Source organism: Mya arenaria, chromosome 9 (assembly GCF_026914265.1).
Source record: "Mya arenaria isolate MELC-2E11 chromosome 9, ASM2691426v1".
NCBI classification, from domain to species: Eukaryota; Metazoa; Mollusca; class Bivalvia; order Myida; family Myidae; genus Mya; species Mya arenaria.
This window is the reverse complement of record NC_069130.1, coordinates 51604178-51618894: the sequence shown is the minus strand read 5'-3', so window position 1 is coordinate 51618894 and position 14717 is coordinate 51604178. Positions and strand designations below refer to the sequence as shown.

Here is a 14717-nt window from a genome sequence, read left to right as displayed (position 1 = left end):
TAATGGATATGAAATCTTACACAGGAAACACTTTAGAGAGCATACAGGGTCCATTTGGTACAAGTATGACAAGGACATGGCTTAAACTGGGATTGCCTACAGCTGTTTAGTTTAAACATAATATATTTTACAACGATTGTGAAGAAAGTTATGATAATTTATACTATTAGTAAGTCACTCTTGGCACGATGTTGCGAGAGTGTGGTCTTATGTTGTGGGGAAAACTGGAGTACCAGGAAAAAACCCACTTTTCCAGCTTGGTGACCACTAACCAAACTCACAGGCTGTGAATCAAATCGAATCCAACCTGTGTTGCCATGTTGAAAAGCGAATGCGCTAACCAGACAACCTGTACAGCTGTTGGATTGGTAATTGATCTTGTTCCAGGAATGATGCTTATAAATAATGTGAGATTGAATGGCAGATACTGAGTGGAGGATGCCACGTGACAACTTGCACTATCATCAAATGGACTTCTATAATATGTTCCGGATTTCATACTGGGTGTATACATCTTTTTAAACAGCAATAAAATCTTCCGTTTGTTGTGGCTTCCACATTTAAACCAATTTTATTTCATTGAATTGTTAACACCATCTTCATTATCTAAGCATGATAGTTTCGCTTAACATTTACACTTAGGACTTGAACTCAAACAATCCATTTATATCTTTATGTAATGTATATTATTTTAATTGTATGTCATAATGCAAATACATAAGTCTTATAGTCAGTGAGTACATAAAAACAACTGATATATGAAGATGTAAACAGTTAAGTTTCTCAGTTATTCCCAATGTTGCCCCTCAAAGGTCACGTAGCCACTGACTCAAACCCTGTTGCCCCCACACCAGCCCCCAAACTCCCCATCCCCAAGGTCACATAAAGTCACCGACTCACTGATCTGTCACATATATTGACAACACAATACCCTGCCTTTTTAACTCCTACTGTGATATTGTCTACTGCACATGACTCAACTCGAGCCCATATAACACTCAGGTTTTAAGATCCAAACTATTCAGTTTCTCAGTAGCCTCAGTTACTCCCCCTGTTTCCCTGGGTTCACTGCCCCCTGTACATGTGTGGACTACACACTCTTCTTCTTTCATTGTCCCTACTTTAGAACTGTCTGCTGCACTGTGGTTGTCTGCTGTCCCAGCTGTAGCCTGTTCTGGTTGACCAGGTTTAGCCAGTCTGTCTGTCTTGCGTAGTTCACAGGCTGCCTTGTATGGAGGGTTGATAGGGGACTGTGTTGGGGCGTGGTATTCATACTGTTTGCCAGGCAACTGAAAAAAACAAGAGCTGTCACAGAGACAGCGCGCTCGACTATTCCGCCGCTTTTCAGTGTAAGTATTGAAAAGTTTTGGCGAAACATGCATGGATCACTGTTAGATTAGATTTCAATGCACTACATGATTTGCGGAGATATTAACAAAAATGTGGTAACATGCAAAATTTTAACCAGAATTTTTAAGTGTAAAAATAAGGGCCATTATTTGCAAAACACAGTTATCTAACTTTATTATTCAATTAGGTTGGGTGGTTGAATACCATTGTATAAAGTCTCCATGCAATACATCAAGTAGTTGCTGAGATATTATCCTATGTGTGCTAACATGCAAGACCTTAACCAGAATTTCTAAGTCGCAAAATAAAGGGGCAAAAATTATATGAAAGATAGAGTTATCTTACTTGATTAAATAAGAAGGTTAAATGGTTGGGAGCCTGTGTGTAAAGTTTCAATGCAATACATGATGTATTTGCTAAAGCACTGACTTAAAAGTGGTTACCCGGTACATGCAATACCTTAACCAGAATTTCTATGTTGAATAAAAAAGGGGCCATTATTTGAATTTAATGCAAACTAGAGTTATCTTACTTGGTTATTTAAGTGGATTGGATGGTTTAGTACCATTTTATAAAGTCTCAGTGCAGTACCTCAAGTAGTTGCTGAGATATTAACCTATGTGTGCTTACATGCAAAACCTTAACCAGAATTTCTAAGTCAAATAATAAAGGCCTATTTTTTGCATTAAATGCAAACTAGAGTTATCTAACTTGGTTAATTAAGTAGATTGGATGGTTGAGTACCATTGTATCAAGTCTCAATGCAATACCTCAAGTAGTTGCTGAGATATTAACCTATGTGTGCTTGCACGCAAAACCTTAACCAGAATTTCTAAGTCAAATAATAAAGGCCTATTATTGGCATTAAATGCAAAGTAGAGTTATCAAACTCACTGGTTAATTAAGTAGGTTGGATGATTGAGTACCATTGTATAAAGTCTCAATTCAATACCTCAAGTAGTTGCTGAGATATTAACCTATACATGTGTGCTAGCACGCAAAACCTTAACCAAGGGGTGACGCCGACGCTTGTGTGAGTAGAATAGCTCTCCTTATTCTTCGAATAGTCGAGCTAAAAATAAGTACATAAATTAAAAAGATGATCCTGCAGACGAACAAACTGACCACTACTTCCATTACACTTAAAAATATAGAAAACAAATGTTTCCACTACCACGACCAACCTGCTCCACAATTAATTGTGTTTTTTTTCCTTAAAGTCATATAGAATAATTGCTCTTTTGATAGAATTTATACCATAAATTAAAAGATTTTCAAACTAAAGGCTCAGAGAAGGCCTGAACAAACCTGGAGTGGGTAGGTCTTATCTGAATCAAACCCACTGAGATCTCCACACGCCAGGAACGGGACAATCACGCGGTTAGGGCCAACCAAGTTGTTGTAGTCCAGGTCTAAAACAAAAATTAACATTGCCTGGGACTCCTCTATGTTTTCCGCTAATGACCCATGTTTATGAGCTATGTGAGTCCAAGGGAGGCATTTAATCAGATTTTGAAATGAATCACTACAGTAATAAAAAAAGCAATATTCCAGACATCAGAAATGAAAAGTCCTTCATATAAATATATTAACTTTATAATTTATATGGTGTTTATAATGTAAAGTTTCAGGTAAATATATTGAGCAGTTTCCTAATTAAGGCCAACTTCTATAATTTGATTTGTGACAATATCAATGATGACACTATGGCTGTTAAATCCCAATGTTTCTCAGCAACAGTAGAACAGGCCATCTATGATCCAGTAAAAATTTGATCATGAATAAGTATCAACATGCAGTGATCGAAATTTGCACCAGCCCGATATTTAAAACCTAGTAATAGTGTTTCAGGCTTATGGTTGCACTAGCCTGTGTTCAGAACCTAGTGATAGTGTTTTCAGGCTAGTGGTTGCCCTAGTTTAGTATACCTAATATATATGAGGCTTGCTTACCTTTTTATACATTTAAGTATAGAAATTCGGGCTTGTGCTTGAAATTTATTTTTTTTAATTTCTAAAGTCTGTGAATCTTGTATAATTTAATGCTCAGAAACAGGGCTTTAGGTGCACAGTTAAGATCTTGACCAATTATATCAACATAACATAACAGTGCTGTGGACGATCAGTTTGTGCAGAATAAATTTTAAATCTGCAAAAGATTGAAGCTGCAATGCTCCAAATATCAACTGGGATACATTGGGATTAACCGTGTATAGGACCTTAGCATGGATGGGACACAGGAAAAAGAAATGGTGTAAAATTGGGTAGAAAACCTTCAACAATTTCAGAAGGCTTATATTATAGATAGGATGTAGGCAATTTTTTTATTGATTTCCGAGGCAAAAAAGTGGTGTCCTATACACAGTACAATACGGTAATCAATATATCTTTCCTTAATCTAAATCAGGTTAGAGAATAGCAGAAAGATTATATGTGACTAATCTTGAACTAAAGTTACAGGGATGTGATTGACCTGGCAACTGGAGGGCTGAAACCATTTCGGCCATGGGTTCTTATGGCACTTTTGGGATCAAAAGCACACTGCCCTAGAAGAAAAACTGGCTTTTTAGAAGTTTTTATGAGGGTTCTTCTGACTTTAAAATTGAAGCAAACTAGGATATCAACTCTAACAACCAAAAGCACAGTAGTTTATTTTTTAATCAGCTAAAAAAAAACAAATCATTTATTTTATTTTATTTTTTTTTGAAGGGGAGGGAGGTCCCTGGGGCCGTAAGATCCGCGGAATTCCGCGAACAAATCACATCCCTGTGTTATATGACACTGACATTCTCAATCTTCATCACTTAAAGAATAATGTTTTGTGTGATAGTTTAATTTATGATCCAGCTTCTATGGTTACCGTAGTGATGGTCTAGCAAGGGGTTAGCCATGTTAGGAATGTAGCCTTCAGGGGGTGAGTAGTTCTGGCACACGACAAACGCCTCTGAAATGTAGAGTTGATGTATGTGTTAATAATGACATTGGCCATCCGTGTTTGTAAATGTACATTATTCAGGCCCAAAGATCACAAAAGTACTTAACTTATTAAGTCAAATCTATATCTGAACTCATTTTACCTGACAAGAAATATAATAGTATGATTAAAAGTCATGTCCTAGTAACGTTTTTAGCCATAAAACATTGATCTTTGAAAATAAATATAAAAAATGCAATCTGTTCTTTTGTCAGTAGTCTAATATCAATGAATTACAGAAATATATGCAAAAATTTGCTCATTGCAAGTAAAAAAATTAAAAAGTTGTCATAACGGTCTTTGAGAGTGCAGCTTTAAAATGGGTGTTGTAAATCACTGATACATGAAGATAACTGTCATAGAATATTAGCCAGAACTTAAAAGTGCAGGGTGCTGAGAAAAGGATACATGATATTGGGCAGTAAAGAACTTACATATGATTATGAATTTGATCATGAATTTGATCAAAAAAAGTAAAATATAGTTCATAAGAACTGAAGGGACTAGTAACATTTTCATGATCATTTATGTAAGGGGAACAACCTCCAAATATTGACTGTCCTGATCTAATACACAGTGATCTCCCTTGATAGAAAAAATAAATTTCCAATGGCCATGTATTTTTCCTTTTTTTGGTAAAAATGTTTGGTTATAATCCCATGATTTACATGTTAGAAGTGATTATTATATTGTAAAGGGAAGTAACTCAATTGTGGTTTTGGGGAGCTTCTTAATTATACTGAATTTATTATTTAAATCATTTTAATTCAACAGGAATGACAGTATTAAAGAAATTTTATTGTTTTTTTTTTATAAAAAGTTACGTGTTGTGGGGTTCTTCTCCTTGCTTGCAACATGTTTCTTTTGATAATACCAGTGACAAGAGCAGAGTCATTTGATTATCGGATTAAAAATCTAAAATCATAGGCAACTCGCTGATTTCCTTTTTAAATAACTTTTTGTTTTAACTTACTATTAAGTATTAGGTAACATGCAGATAAATTATGGATAAAAAATACCACATTATGACATTAAAGATAAACATTTAACCTAAATCATAAATGAAGCACGTCCTAGACGTCTCACTTCTTTACTTCCTCTGCATTAACAAGAACACACCACATTGAAAATGGAAGCATCCTACCGATACTGGAGTTCCTACTGCTCCTAGGTTTGAAGACGGACACAAGGGGGAAGAAGATCTTCAGCTGGGAGTAGAGTAGGGATACATCTTTTCCTCGGAATATCTGAAGGGAAAACACCTGACTTGAAGATGTTCATACAATATATCAATGTGCTATTTCATGCATTTAAGATCGAAAGATCACTTTAAATCAGGTTATGGAAATAATAATTTGGATGAAGATGAAAGAGTAATTAAAGTTTACATGATTTTCCTAAACTGCATAATTGCAAAGAAATATCGAGGAATTGAGGGGGGGGGGGGGGGATGCCTGTTAATAAACTGCTGCCATATGGAGTTAAATTTTGTAACTGAATAGGCGGGCAAAATGCCTGGCTCTTATATTACAAAAATGCATAAAGCTGCACTCTTACTGATTGACCGTTTTGACAACTTTTTTTATTATTTGCCATGGAATGAGCCAATTATGAGCTTTAATGTCTAGAAACCAGTGATATAAGACTGCTGACATAAGATCAGATTACAATTTTTCATGTTTGTGTTTGTAAAGTAATGATTTATGGATAAAAGGGTTATGGTAGTAATGCTTACAATTGCATAAAACATCAATTTTTGAACATATATATGAACCCCTGCAATCTGATTTTTGTCAGCAGTCTTATTAGTTATATCACTAGTTTCCATGCAGTTTTTTGCCAATATTTGCTCGTTCCAAGGCAAAAAATAAAAAGTGTCAAAAAGTTCAATCTGTGAGAGTAAAGGTATCAGGCATAAATGTGAAAGTGTGTATGTGTATATTTCTTTTAAAATTTTAAATCAGCGTATGTTTTCCCTACCATTTGCTGTGTATATTTCAAAGACATTGAATATATAATAATTATATGCCTGTTTTGTTTTTTCTTTATGTTAGTTTGTTTCTTTCTGCCTGGTAGATAGATTTTCAAATTGGAATAGGATGCTAGAAACAGAATCAATTTGGCTTGGCCTCATACATGTACACAAAATACCCTTACCTATTTTTGAAAATGAAATAATTCCGAAAAAAATAAACATTTTTCACATATAACATGAAGATATTTGCAAAATTAAAATTGCAAATTAGAATTGAGAATAAAGAACTCCGCGAGTCGGATGTGTCGCCTGACGAATTATTTACTGTCGACATTATAGCTGTTAGATTGGCATTTTATTCATTTATAGACAATGATGTTGCCATTTAACTTTCAAGTGTAGGTGGCATTTGAACCCTCAATCAGATATACCTATGGTATAAGTTTCAGGTTGAAACCTCCTATAGTTTACGAGATATGCCACGGACAAAACCTAAGCAAGAAAATTAACAAAGGGCAATAAATCTAAAAATATGGCAGCAAGAGTAACGGTTCTTGTGCACTGCACTTGCCCTCAATGAGATCTATCTAGCTATGAAGTTTCAAGTTGATACCTCTTATATTCTTCAAGATATGCCCCGGACAAAACTTTAAGCATGAAAATTAACAAAGGGCAATAACTTTAAAACTAAGAAAGCAAGAGTTCCTGTTACTGAGCACTGCACTTGCCCTCAATGAGATATATCTAGCTATGAAGTTTCAAGTTGATACCTCTTATATTCTTCAAGATATGCCCCGGACAAAACTTTAAGCATGAAAATTAACAAAGGGCAATAACTTTAAAACTAAGAAAGCAAGAGTTACTGTTATTGTGCACTGCACTTGCCCTCAATGAGATCTATCTAGCTATGAAGTTTCATGTTGATACCTCTTATATTCTTCAAGATATGCCCCGGACAAAACTTTAAGCATGAAAATTAACAAAGGGCAATAATTTTAAAACTAAGAAAGCAAGAGTTACTGTTATTATGCACTGTACTTGCCCTCCATGAGATCTATCTACATATGAAGTTTCAAGTTGATAACTCTTATATTCTACAAGATATGCCCCGGACAAAACTTTAAGCATGAAAAATAACACAGGGCAATAACTCTAAAAATATGGAAGCAAGAGTAACAGTTCTTGTGCACTGCACTTGCCCTCAATTAGATCTATCTACATATGAAGTTTCAAGTTGATACCACTAATAGTTTAGGAGATATACCCCGGACAAGCGAAAATGGGACGCGGACGCCGCCGCCGCCGACAAAAGTAACCCCTATATGTCGACTTTTCAGGCGACACAAAAATGCTTATTTTAAGTCCAACTGCAAAATGTTATGACATGAGTTATGCTAAAACTTCGTTATGATAAATTATAGCCATTTTTTTAAAATCCAAACTAACATCAAAACATACCTTTGCAACAAAATTTCCTCCTTTTTTAAGAACATGTGTGGTGATGTTCAAGGCCTGAAAAGGAATTCATAAAAAATGTAGTACTGTAGATGTATACACTGCTGACTTTTTTTGTTCTGAGACAGCATAGCATGATATTACAGTCGAACCCCGTGTTTCAAACTCACTTGGCTCGAATTCCTCGTTGGCTCGAACTGGATGTAAAGGACCAATTGTTTTATACTGAAGGGAAGCTTGGCTCGAACTTTACGAGGTTTGAGGTGTTTTTGTTGGTCCCTGTGAGTTGGAGCCAACAAGGTTTAACTGTATTTAGGAGTACATGTTAAACACTGTTTTAGTGTGATATACAAAAGATTTAATGGACAAAATTGTTCATTCTAAAATGAAACACAGATCTTTAATTTTTGAAACCAGATATGATCATACAGTATTGTGTACAGAGTTCTGCAAGTCGATACCAAGAGTTTTAGATGTATCAAATTTTATCAGTATACCAAGAGATATAACAGAGTTCATTATGTGCTTTACGGTGGTTTATAGAAATCTATTAGTGAAATAAAATTGATATTTCCCTGTATTAAACAGTCAAAATGCTCTTGCTTCCGAATAAAACGTCAGCGCGCACAGGGCTGGGACACAATTTCAACGATGTCATTTAAGAAATGACATTACATGCACATACGAATTGGCATACAAAAAGTCAAAAGTTTCTTGGGATCTTGAATTCCTGGATAAACCAACTCATGAAAGCCACAAAATTTAATATCCCACCAATATAAATGATTTCATAGTATATATAAACATGAATGAACTTACGGCAAGCAAAAGTTGAGCCTGTATGTATTCATCAATATCATGGAGGCCTGTCACTGAAAATATAAAAACAAAATGTTTAAATTTGTTTTTAAACACCTTTACATACTGCATCAGAATATTGTGCCTTTTTCATTACAACATTCTATTTGTCTGTGGAACTATTTAAATTAAAGTCTGGACATTTTTACAAAGAAATGTTTTCCTTAAAATACTGCTCTTATCTTTTGGCCAATATAAACAATGGTTTAATGAGAAGCACACCAAGTCTATATGATCTTTCAATCCTTGGAAAACTGATATCAGGGCAAATATACACACATCAAAGAAACACTTAACAGGTATATATTTAAAAGCTATATGTAGTTAAAGCTGCACTTTCACAGATTGACCATTTTGACAACTTTTTTTATTTCCTGCCTCAGAATGAGCCAATTTTTGCATTAAAGTCTCAAAACAATGACATAACACTGCTGACAAAAGAACAGATCGCAGTTGTTCATATATACGTTCCAAAGTTGATATTTATGGCTAAAAGCATTACTAAAGCTTAAAGAAAAGTATTTTTCAGCAGTTTTCCAAACACTTGAGATCTGCTCTATTGTGAATCATCTTATATGCCTGAGTCAAAGGCATTGATACAAAAATAAGCTGATTCCAGCAAAAAAAAACTAAACAAAAAAGTCAAAAACTGTCAATCTGTAGAGTGCAACTTTAAAGACTTGCTGAGCTTGCCTACCATCAGGCGCCCCGTCACAGACCACCAGGTCCGCGTGCTCTCCAGCAAAGTGACCAATGATCTCATGGGCGGTGGATGTCTGCAATGAACAAGTACCTTAAGAATTCATGCTTTAAGTGGTGTAAAGATGCACTCTTACTCTCAAATAAGATGTAGCACAATTAATACAATTGTTTGAATATACCAAAAAGGATAAATAAATATCGAAAACAATAGTTTTTATGAAGGATTCTGTGTTTAATTTGAAAAAAAGGTGGAGAAAACATGGTATTTATTACTCATGAGTCGATATTTGACCACTGTAAAGTAGTTAAAGGTTTATCACTCAAAATTTATGTTTTTTTATATATGTATGTATTGATTTTATATATGAGTGTCACTTTAACAATTAAAGTTCTTGCCACATCCTTTGAAAATCTTAGTTGTAATTTATTAGTCGGCGCCCAGAAGGGCGCCGACTATATTTGATATTACTTTAGAAATATTCCAACTTAGGGACTAGTTCATAAATTGCAGAACAATGCTTTCAATAGTTTCCACGTTGCATGATAAAATATGAAGTTTAGTATGTTTTTTAAAACTTTACACTTTAATTGATAATGAAACCTTAAATTATAATAGCCCTGCTTATCATTTTGAAAATTTTGATTTTAAATACCAACTCAATCATAACAACTCAGCCATCTCCGAGATAGATACAGGCCGAAGTGTTCCGATTGATATCAATAGCTGAAGGTTACACGGTACTATTACAATATCCTTTATGTTTGTACACCTCCTACACAGTAATCTTCCTTGGTGACGGCAAAAATGCTGAGTTTTGAAAAATTAACCTTGAGTTTAATTGTTTGTTTTGAAAATGTCATTCGAAAGAATGAACTCCAGATAATTCCCTCTTGATGTATAGTATTTTTTATCCCCGTTCTATATACTCATATGAGTGAAATGTGTTACTAAAACTAATGCAAAATATAAAGCTAGGAATTCACATAACATGCCGGTACCAATAAAAGGTGAATTTCATGCTATTGAAATCTATGTATTAGACCATTGACTCTATTTCTTCCGAAGAAACGTATGTATATTTTTGTTATAATTTAGTTTTAACCGGAGGAATAGCTTGGGGAAAAAAACAGAATATCTAAAATAACGGGCTTAAACTATTGTAACAATATTATTAACCATAATGTCCTTTGAGCATATGTACACCCAACATAAAAACAAATTTTATCATTGATATAATAACTATTTTTGGTTATCTGCATGCACGTTTTTCTTCTATTTTCATTGCGCCGACTTGATGCTATGCATCAACTTTTTTCTTGTTATCTCACTGTTATAAAGCTGTGTAACTTTCCAGTAGTTATCGTTTACAAATTTGTGGAAAGAAATTCTGTCTTAAATGTGCTGATATTGGTTTATTTGTTGTGTTACTCAGAATGTAAATAGTTAAAACAAATTTCAAGACAATATCAAGAGTAAGGCCTGAAGTTAAATATTATACACAAGTAACTATACAAAATGGCTTTAACACTAATGAACTGTACATGTATTATACATAAACACATGTACCTCCATGTTGCCACTTTTGTGTCAGACATGACATTGTTCAAAGTTCATCATGACTGCCAAAAGTAGTTAGCCATACCAGATGTAAACTCCCACCTTTGTGATGTCCCCCTGTATTTGTATAACCCCTGGTATGGGGGCCATAGCCTGGAGGTCAACAGCCACTATCTTCACATCTTCATCTTTGGTACCCACTGGCCTGCAAGATATTATAGTAATGATAATATGTGTTGGGCTACATGATTTTTGCCTCTGTTACATGTAATAGGGTTATCACAATTTCAGGGCATTTCTATCGACAAATTTTAGGCAAAAAAAAAAAATAAGGCAAGGAGTAACTGGTATGTATGCAATCAAAATATAAAATTTGAATTTTAATGACTTATATGTAGTTGCTGATACATGCAATTTCAGATTTGTTTTATCACACATTTGTTTTTAATCACTGTCTGTAAGATGGTCCAAAAAACACATACATGTATCATGTACGGCTTTAGCTAGGTCTCAGTGCTCCAGCAAGGCCTAAATAGCAGGGGGGAGCACTTTTCCGGCAGGTAAAATAACAGCTTAGGTTTCTTAACAAACTAATAGTGTAGAAAGTAGTTATAACAAATACACAATATGAATTGAGCATTGCCTGTTGTGTGTGCGCCATTAATGCTCATTCAATGCACATCAACAGTGCTCTTTCTGGCCTTGCACCATGCATTTTTCAAATACTGGCTTGAACCCTAAGGATAGTGTGCTGCATAAAAGTAAAGTGTGTATGTATTTATAATTGAATCCCAATATGAATTTTAATCAAAACACAACATATATATGATAGTCCTTAATCATATGAAGGCAGAAAGGTGCCCATGCTGGGTAGAATGGTGCCTCCAAAAAGGACAGGGTGCAGCACCCTTTTATAATAGATAGCTAAACTTTAAACCATGTACACAGTGAAACGCATATCTGTGAGTCTACAAGGTGTACAAATAAGCTAGCAACACAAGACTTAAAACCTGAAAAATACAAATTAATGTTGGTTCATTTTCCCAAAGATAGCTTGAATCCAAAATCAATTGCTGTTAAAGGCTCTGCAAGGCAACCTATTATGAAACAGAACAGAGTTCATCCACAAAATATTAAGATATCTTTAAACTGTTTACAAGTTACCTTCCTAGTCTGTAAATACAAAGTGTTGGCTGTACCTGAGTTTCCTGGCGAGTACCTGACTCCAGCTTCCCGGGGCTGCACATAGATCCACCACCTTCCTCACACCTGTAAACACACAAAACACTCATATAAGTGACTCATTTTGCTCTGCATCCCAAGTCCTATGCACTTTTTCTCCTGATGACCTATTAATCTCATCTTAATCATATACATCAGCAGGATGCATTTTGTAGGTTATTTGTGAGGACAAAAACTATATGTTTGACTTTTGACAAGGACTCAGTGTAATGAAATTTGCAAGTCATACAGAGGCATCAAAGCAGATCTGAAAATGAATTATGACACTTTCTTTAGTTATTTTATCAATTGAACTTTGTACGCATACACTGTAACATCTCAATGTGCTGATTGTTTAAATATTAATTATTTATGAATTACTCCCGCTAAACCTTGTAAAATTATACCGTATAATACATGAAAACAAAAACTAAAACTTTTTAGAACTTAAGTGTCCGGTGTAATGTTAGTAATTTAAGTTATTACTTGGAGTTAGACATATGAACATTTGACATTTGAGGTATGGAAGTATCAGACATATTGTAATGCTATTTTGATAAAAATGACAATCACGCCAGCAATTTTTCAATCAATCAAGCAGGTAACATCTTTATTTAAAGTGGACGGTTCAAGTGGATAACATATTTGGTATAAATACTAATTTTCAACTTTGTCCACAGGTTAATGATATAATGAAATGACAATGCACAGCAACAACCGATAACCAGTTCAAATATTTTTGTGTCAGTCAAGTCACAAGAGATTTAAACTTGTCCAGTGATATTGATGTATGCATGATCATTTACAAGGAATTTCAAAGTAACGGACCAGTGTCAAAGATTGGATGCCTGACTAAGAAGATGTCAAGAATGCCTATTTATACCATTGAAAATGTTGAAGTCTTCATTGATCTGCAGAAGTTTGAATGCGCTTCTAGCTCTCCAGCCTTCCTCCTTTGCCAGGCGGTAGTAAACATCACGCTTGTCCTTTGATGACTTGCCCATCTTCAACCTACCTCAATATTCTGTCTGTATCTGGTAAAATATCATTCAAATAAAGTGATTAAAAAAAGACGCTTTAGAACTCAAGTGGCAAAGCACCATGCTAAAAACTCAACAAAACTCTATGTATCTAGTCTAAAACAAAAGACGTGATATACGGGATTATTCTAATCCCTAACGTCTAAACGGGTTTGTGCAAAAACGGGATTGGTTTGGAAAATATTGAATTTGTGTTTTTATGTTTGAAATGGGTAATAAAGGTTTATATTCATACTTAACCACATAAGTGCAAAGCTATTTTGCACAAAACAAGCATTAAATACATTAAAAAATATTATTTACCTTTCCAATAAAATGAAACTTGACTGACACAGACAACAATTATGCCAGGCATAACAACTCGACCCAATCATAAAAACTCGGCCACCTCCGACAAGCTTTGAGAAAGACCTCGTAAATATAATCGTTACAACTTTGCCATGGATGAAGTGTTCAGATTGTTTTTAAACTGTTAACTTCAGTCTTGCAGGTGCCCTTCATATATATTGTTATGTTTTGACAGAATGAAGAAAAACCCATCAAACTCATAATCGTTCAATATTTATTTTTTTGTGTACGGAACTAATATAAAATAACATTAACTGGTAATATTTCTTGTCTTTATGATATTTTATAGTGGCAATATCCTTTAACCCGGAACCCCGATCTTAATAACTACCCACTTATGGTACAAAACTATTTATTTCAAAAATCGTAAAAAAATGGGAGATCATATTGACAATTCTTTAATTTGTAAGTCATCATACTCAGACAAACTTGTTAAATGGTTGTATTTAGTTCTTCAGAATGTTGTAGCCAAAACAACGTCAACAATCCGAAAATAATTAATCCGAAATTACAGCAGCTTTACATTGATTTTCCAATTTCTTTGAGATGTCGACAGAAGTAATCCTACGATTAATTAAAGCAGTATTAGTTAATACGTAATTTAATTACCAACTATTACGGTTACGAGTGAATACAGCAGAAATAAAACAATAATGTTTCGTGTGTGGAATTTAGCGACACTCAACAATTTCCTTACGACGTGGGCTAATATAAGCCGGGACCCGGGACAGATAGGATTGGATACCCGGGACCCAAATTTTGTTAATCTTTGCATTTGCTATGTTTTAGTTGTCAAAAAGTATTTTAAATGTTTAATACCTTAACAACATATTAATAAAATGGATATGAGTTTATTGCATATATTATAATGTACATTAGCTGAACAAGGGGGAAAGGGCCCCAAATCGTCGAAGTTCAGTTTTCGTTTCAATTTATGAGAAAACAATGAATTGAGACAAGAAAAACTCAACTTACTATAATTTCTTAATTATTTTAGCACGTAATTATGCAACACAAATAACATCAGCGTTTCAAACAATCATCAGCGTTTCACACAATATACATAGTCAGGAACAAATAACATCAGCGTTTCAAACAATCAACAGCGTTTCACACAATATATATAGTCAGAAACAAATAACATCAACGTTTCAAACAATCAACAGCGTTTCACACAATATACATAGTCAGGAACAAATAACATCAGCGTTTCAAACAATCATCAGCGTTTCACACA

The 14717-nt window shown here is 34.4% G+C and overlaps 1 protein-coding gene across 2 annotated transcripts; it reads right to left on the bottom strand.

Annotated features, from left to right (window-relative positions):
• Positions 1 to 659: 659 nt before the first annotated feature.
• On the bottom strand, positions 660 to 14195 carry LOC128245590 (putative tRNA (cytidine(32)/guanosine(34)-2'-O)-methyltransferase). 2 transcript variants are annotated; one of them, XM_052963796.1, is made up of 11 exons: positions 14090 to 14195; positions 12976 to 13126; positions 12071 to 12140; positions 10974 to 11076; positions 9309 to 9387; positions 8573 to 8625; positions 7757 to 7810; positions 5468 to 5570; positions 4210 to 4293; positions 2659 to 2762; positions 660 to 1289 (listed from the first exon to the last, which is right to left on the bottom strand). In XM_052963796.1, exons 2-11 carry the CDS (start codon positions 13094 to 13096, stop codon positions 999 to 1001), a joined length of 1062 nt encoding a protein of 353 aa, XP_052819756.1. In that variant the 5' UTR covers positions 13097 to 13126; positions 14090 to 14195; the 3' UTR covers positions 660 to 998. The 2 variants fall into 2 exon arrangements, with proteins under 2 accessions (XP_052819756.1, XP_052819755.1); XM_052963795.1 differs by lacking the exon at positions 14090 to 14195 and adding an exon at positions 13436 to 13590.
• Between the last annotated feature and the right edge of the window lie 522 nt (positions 14196 to 14717).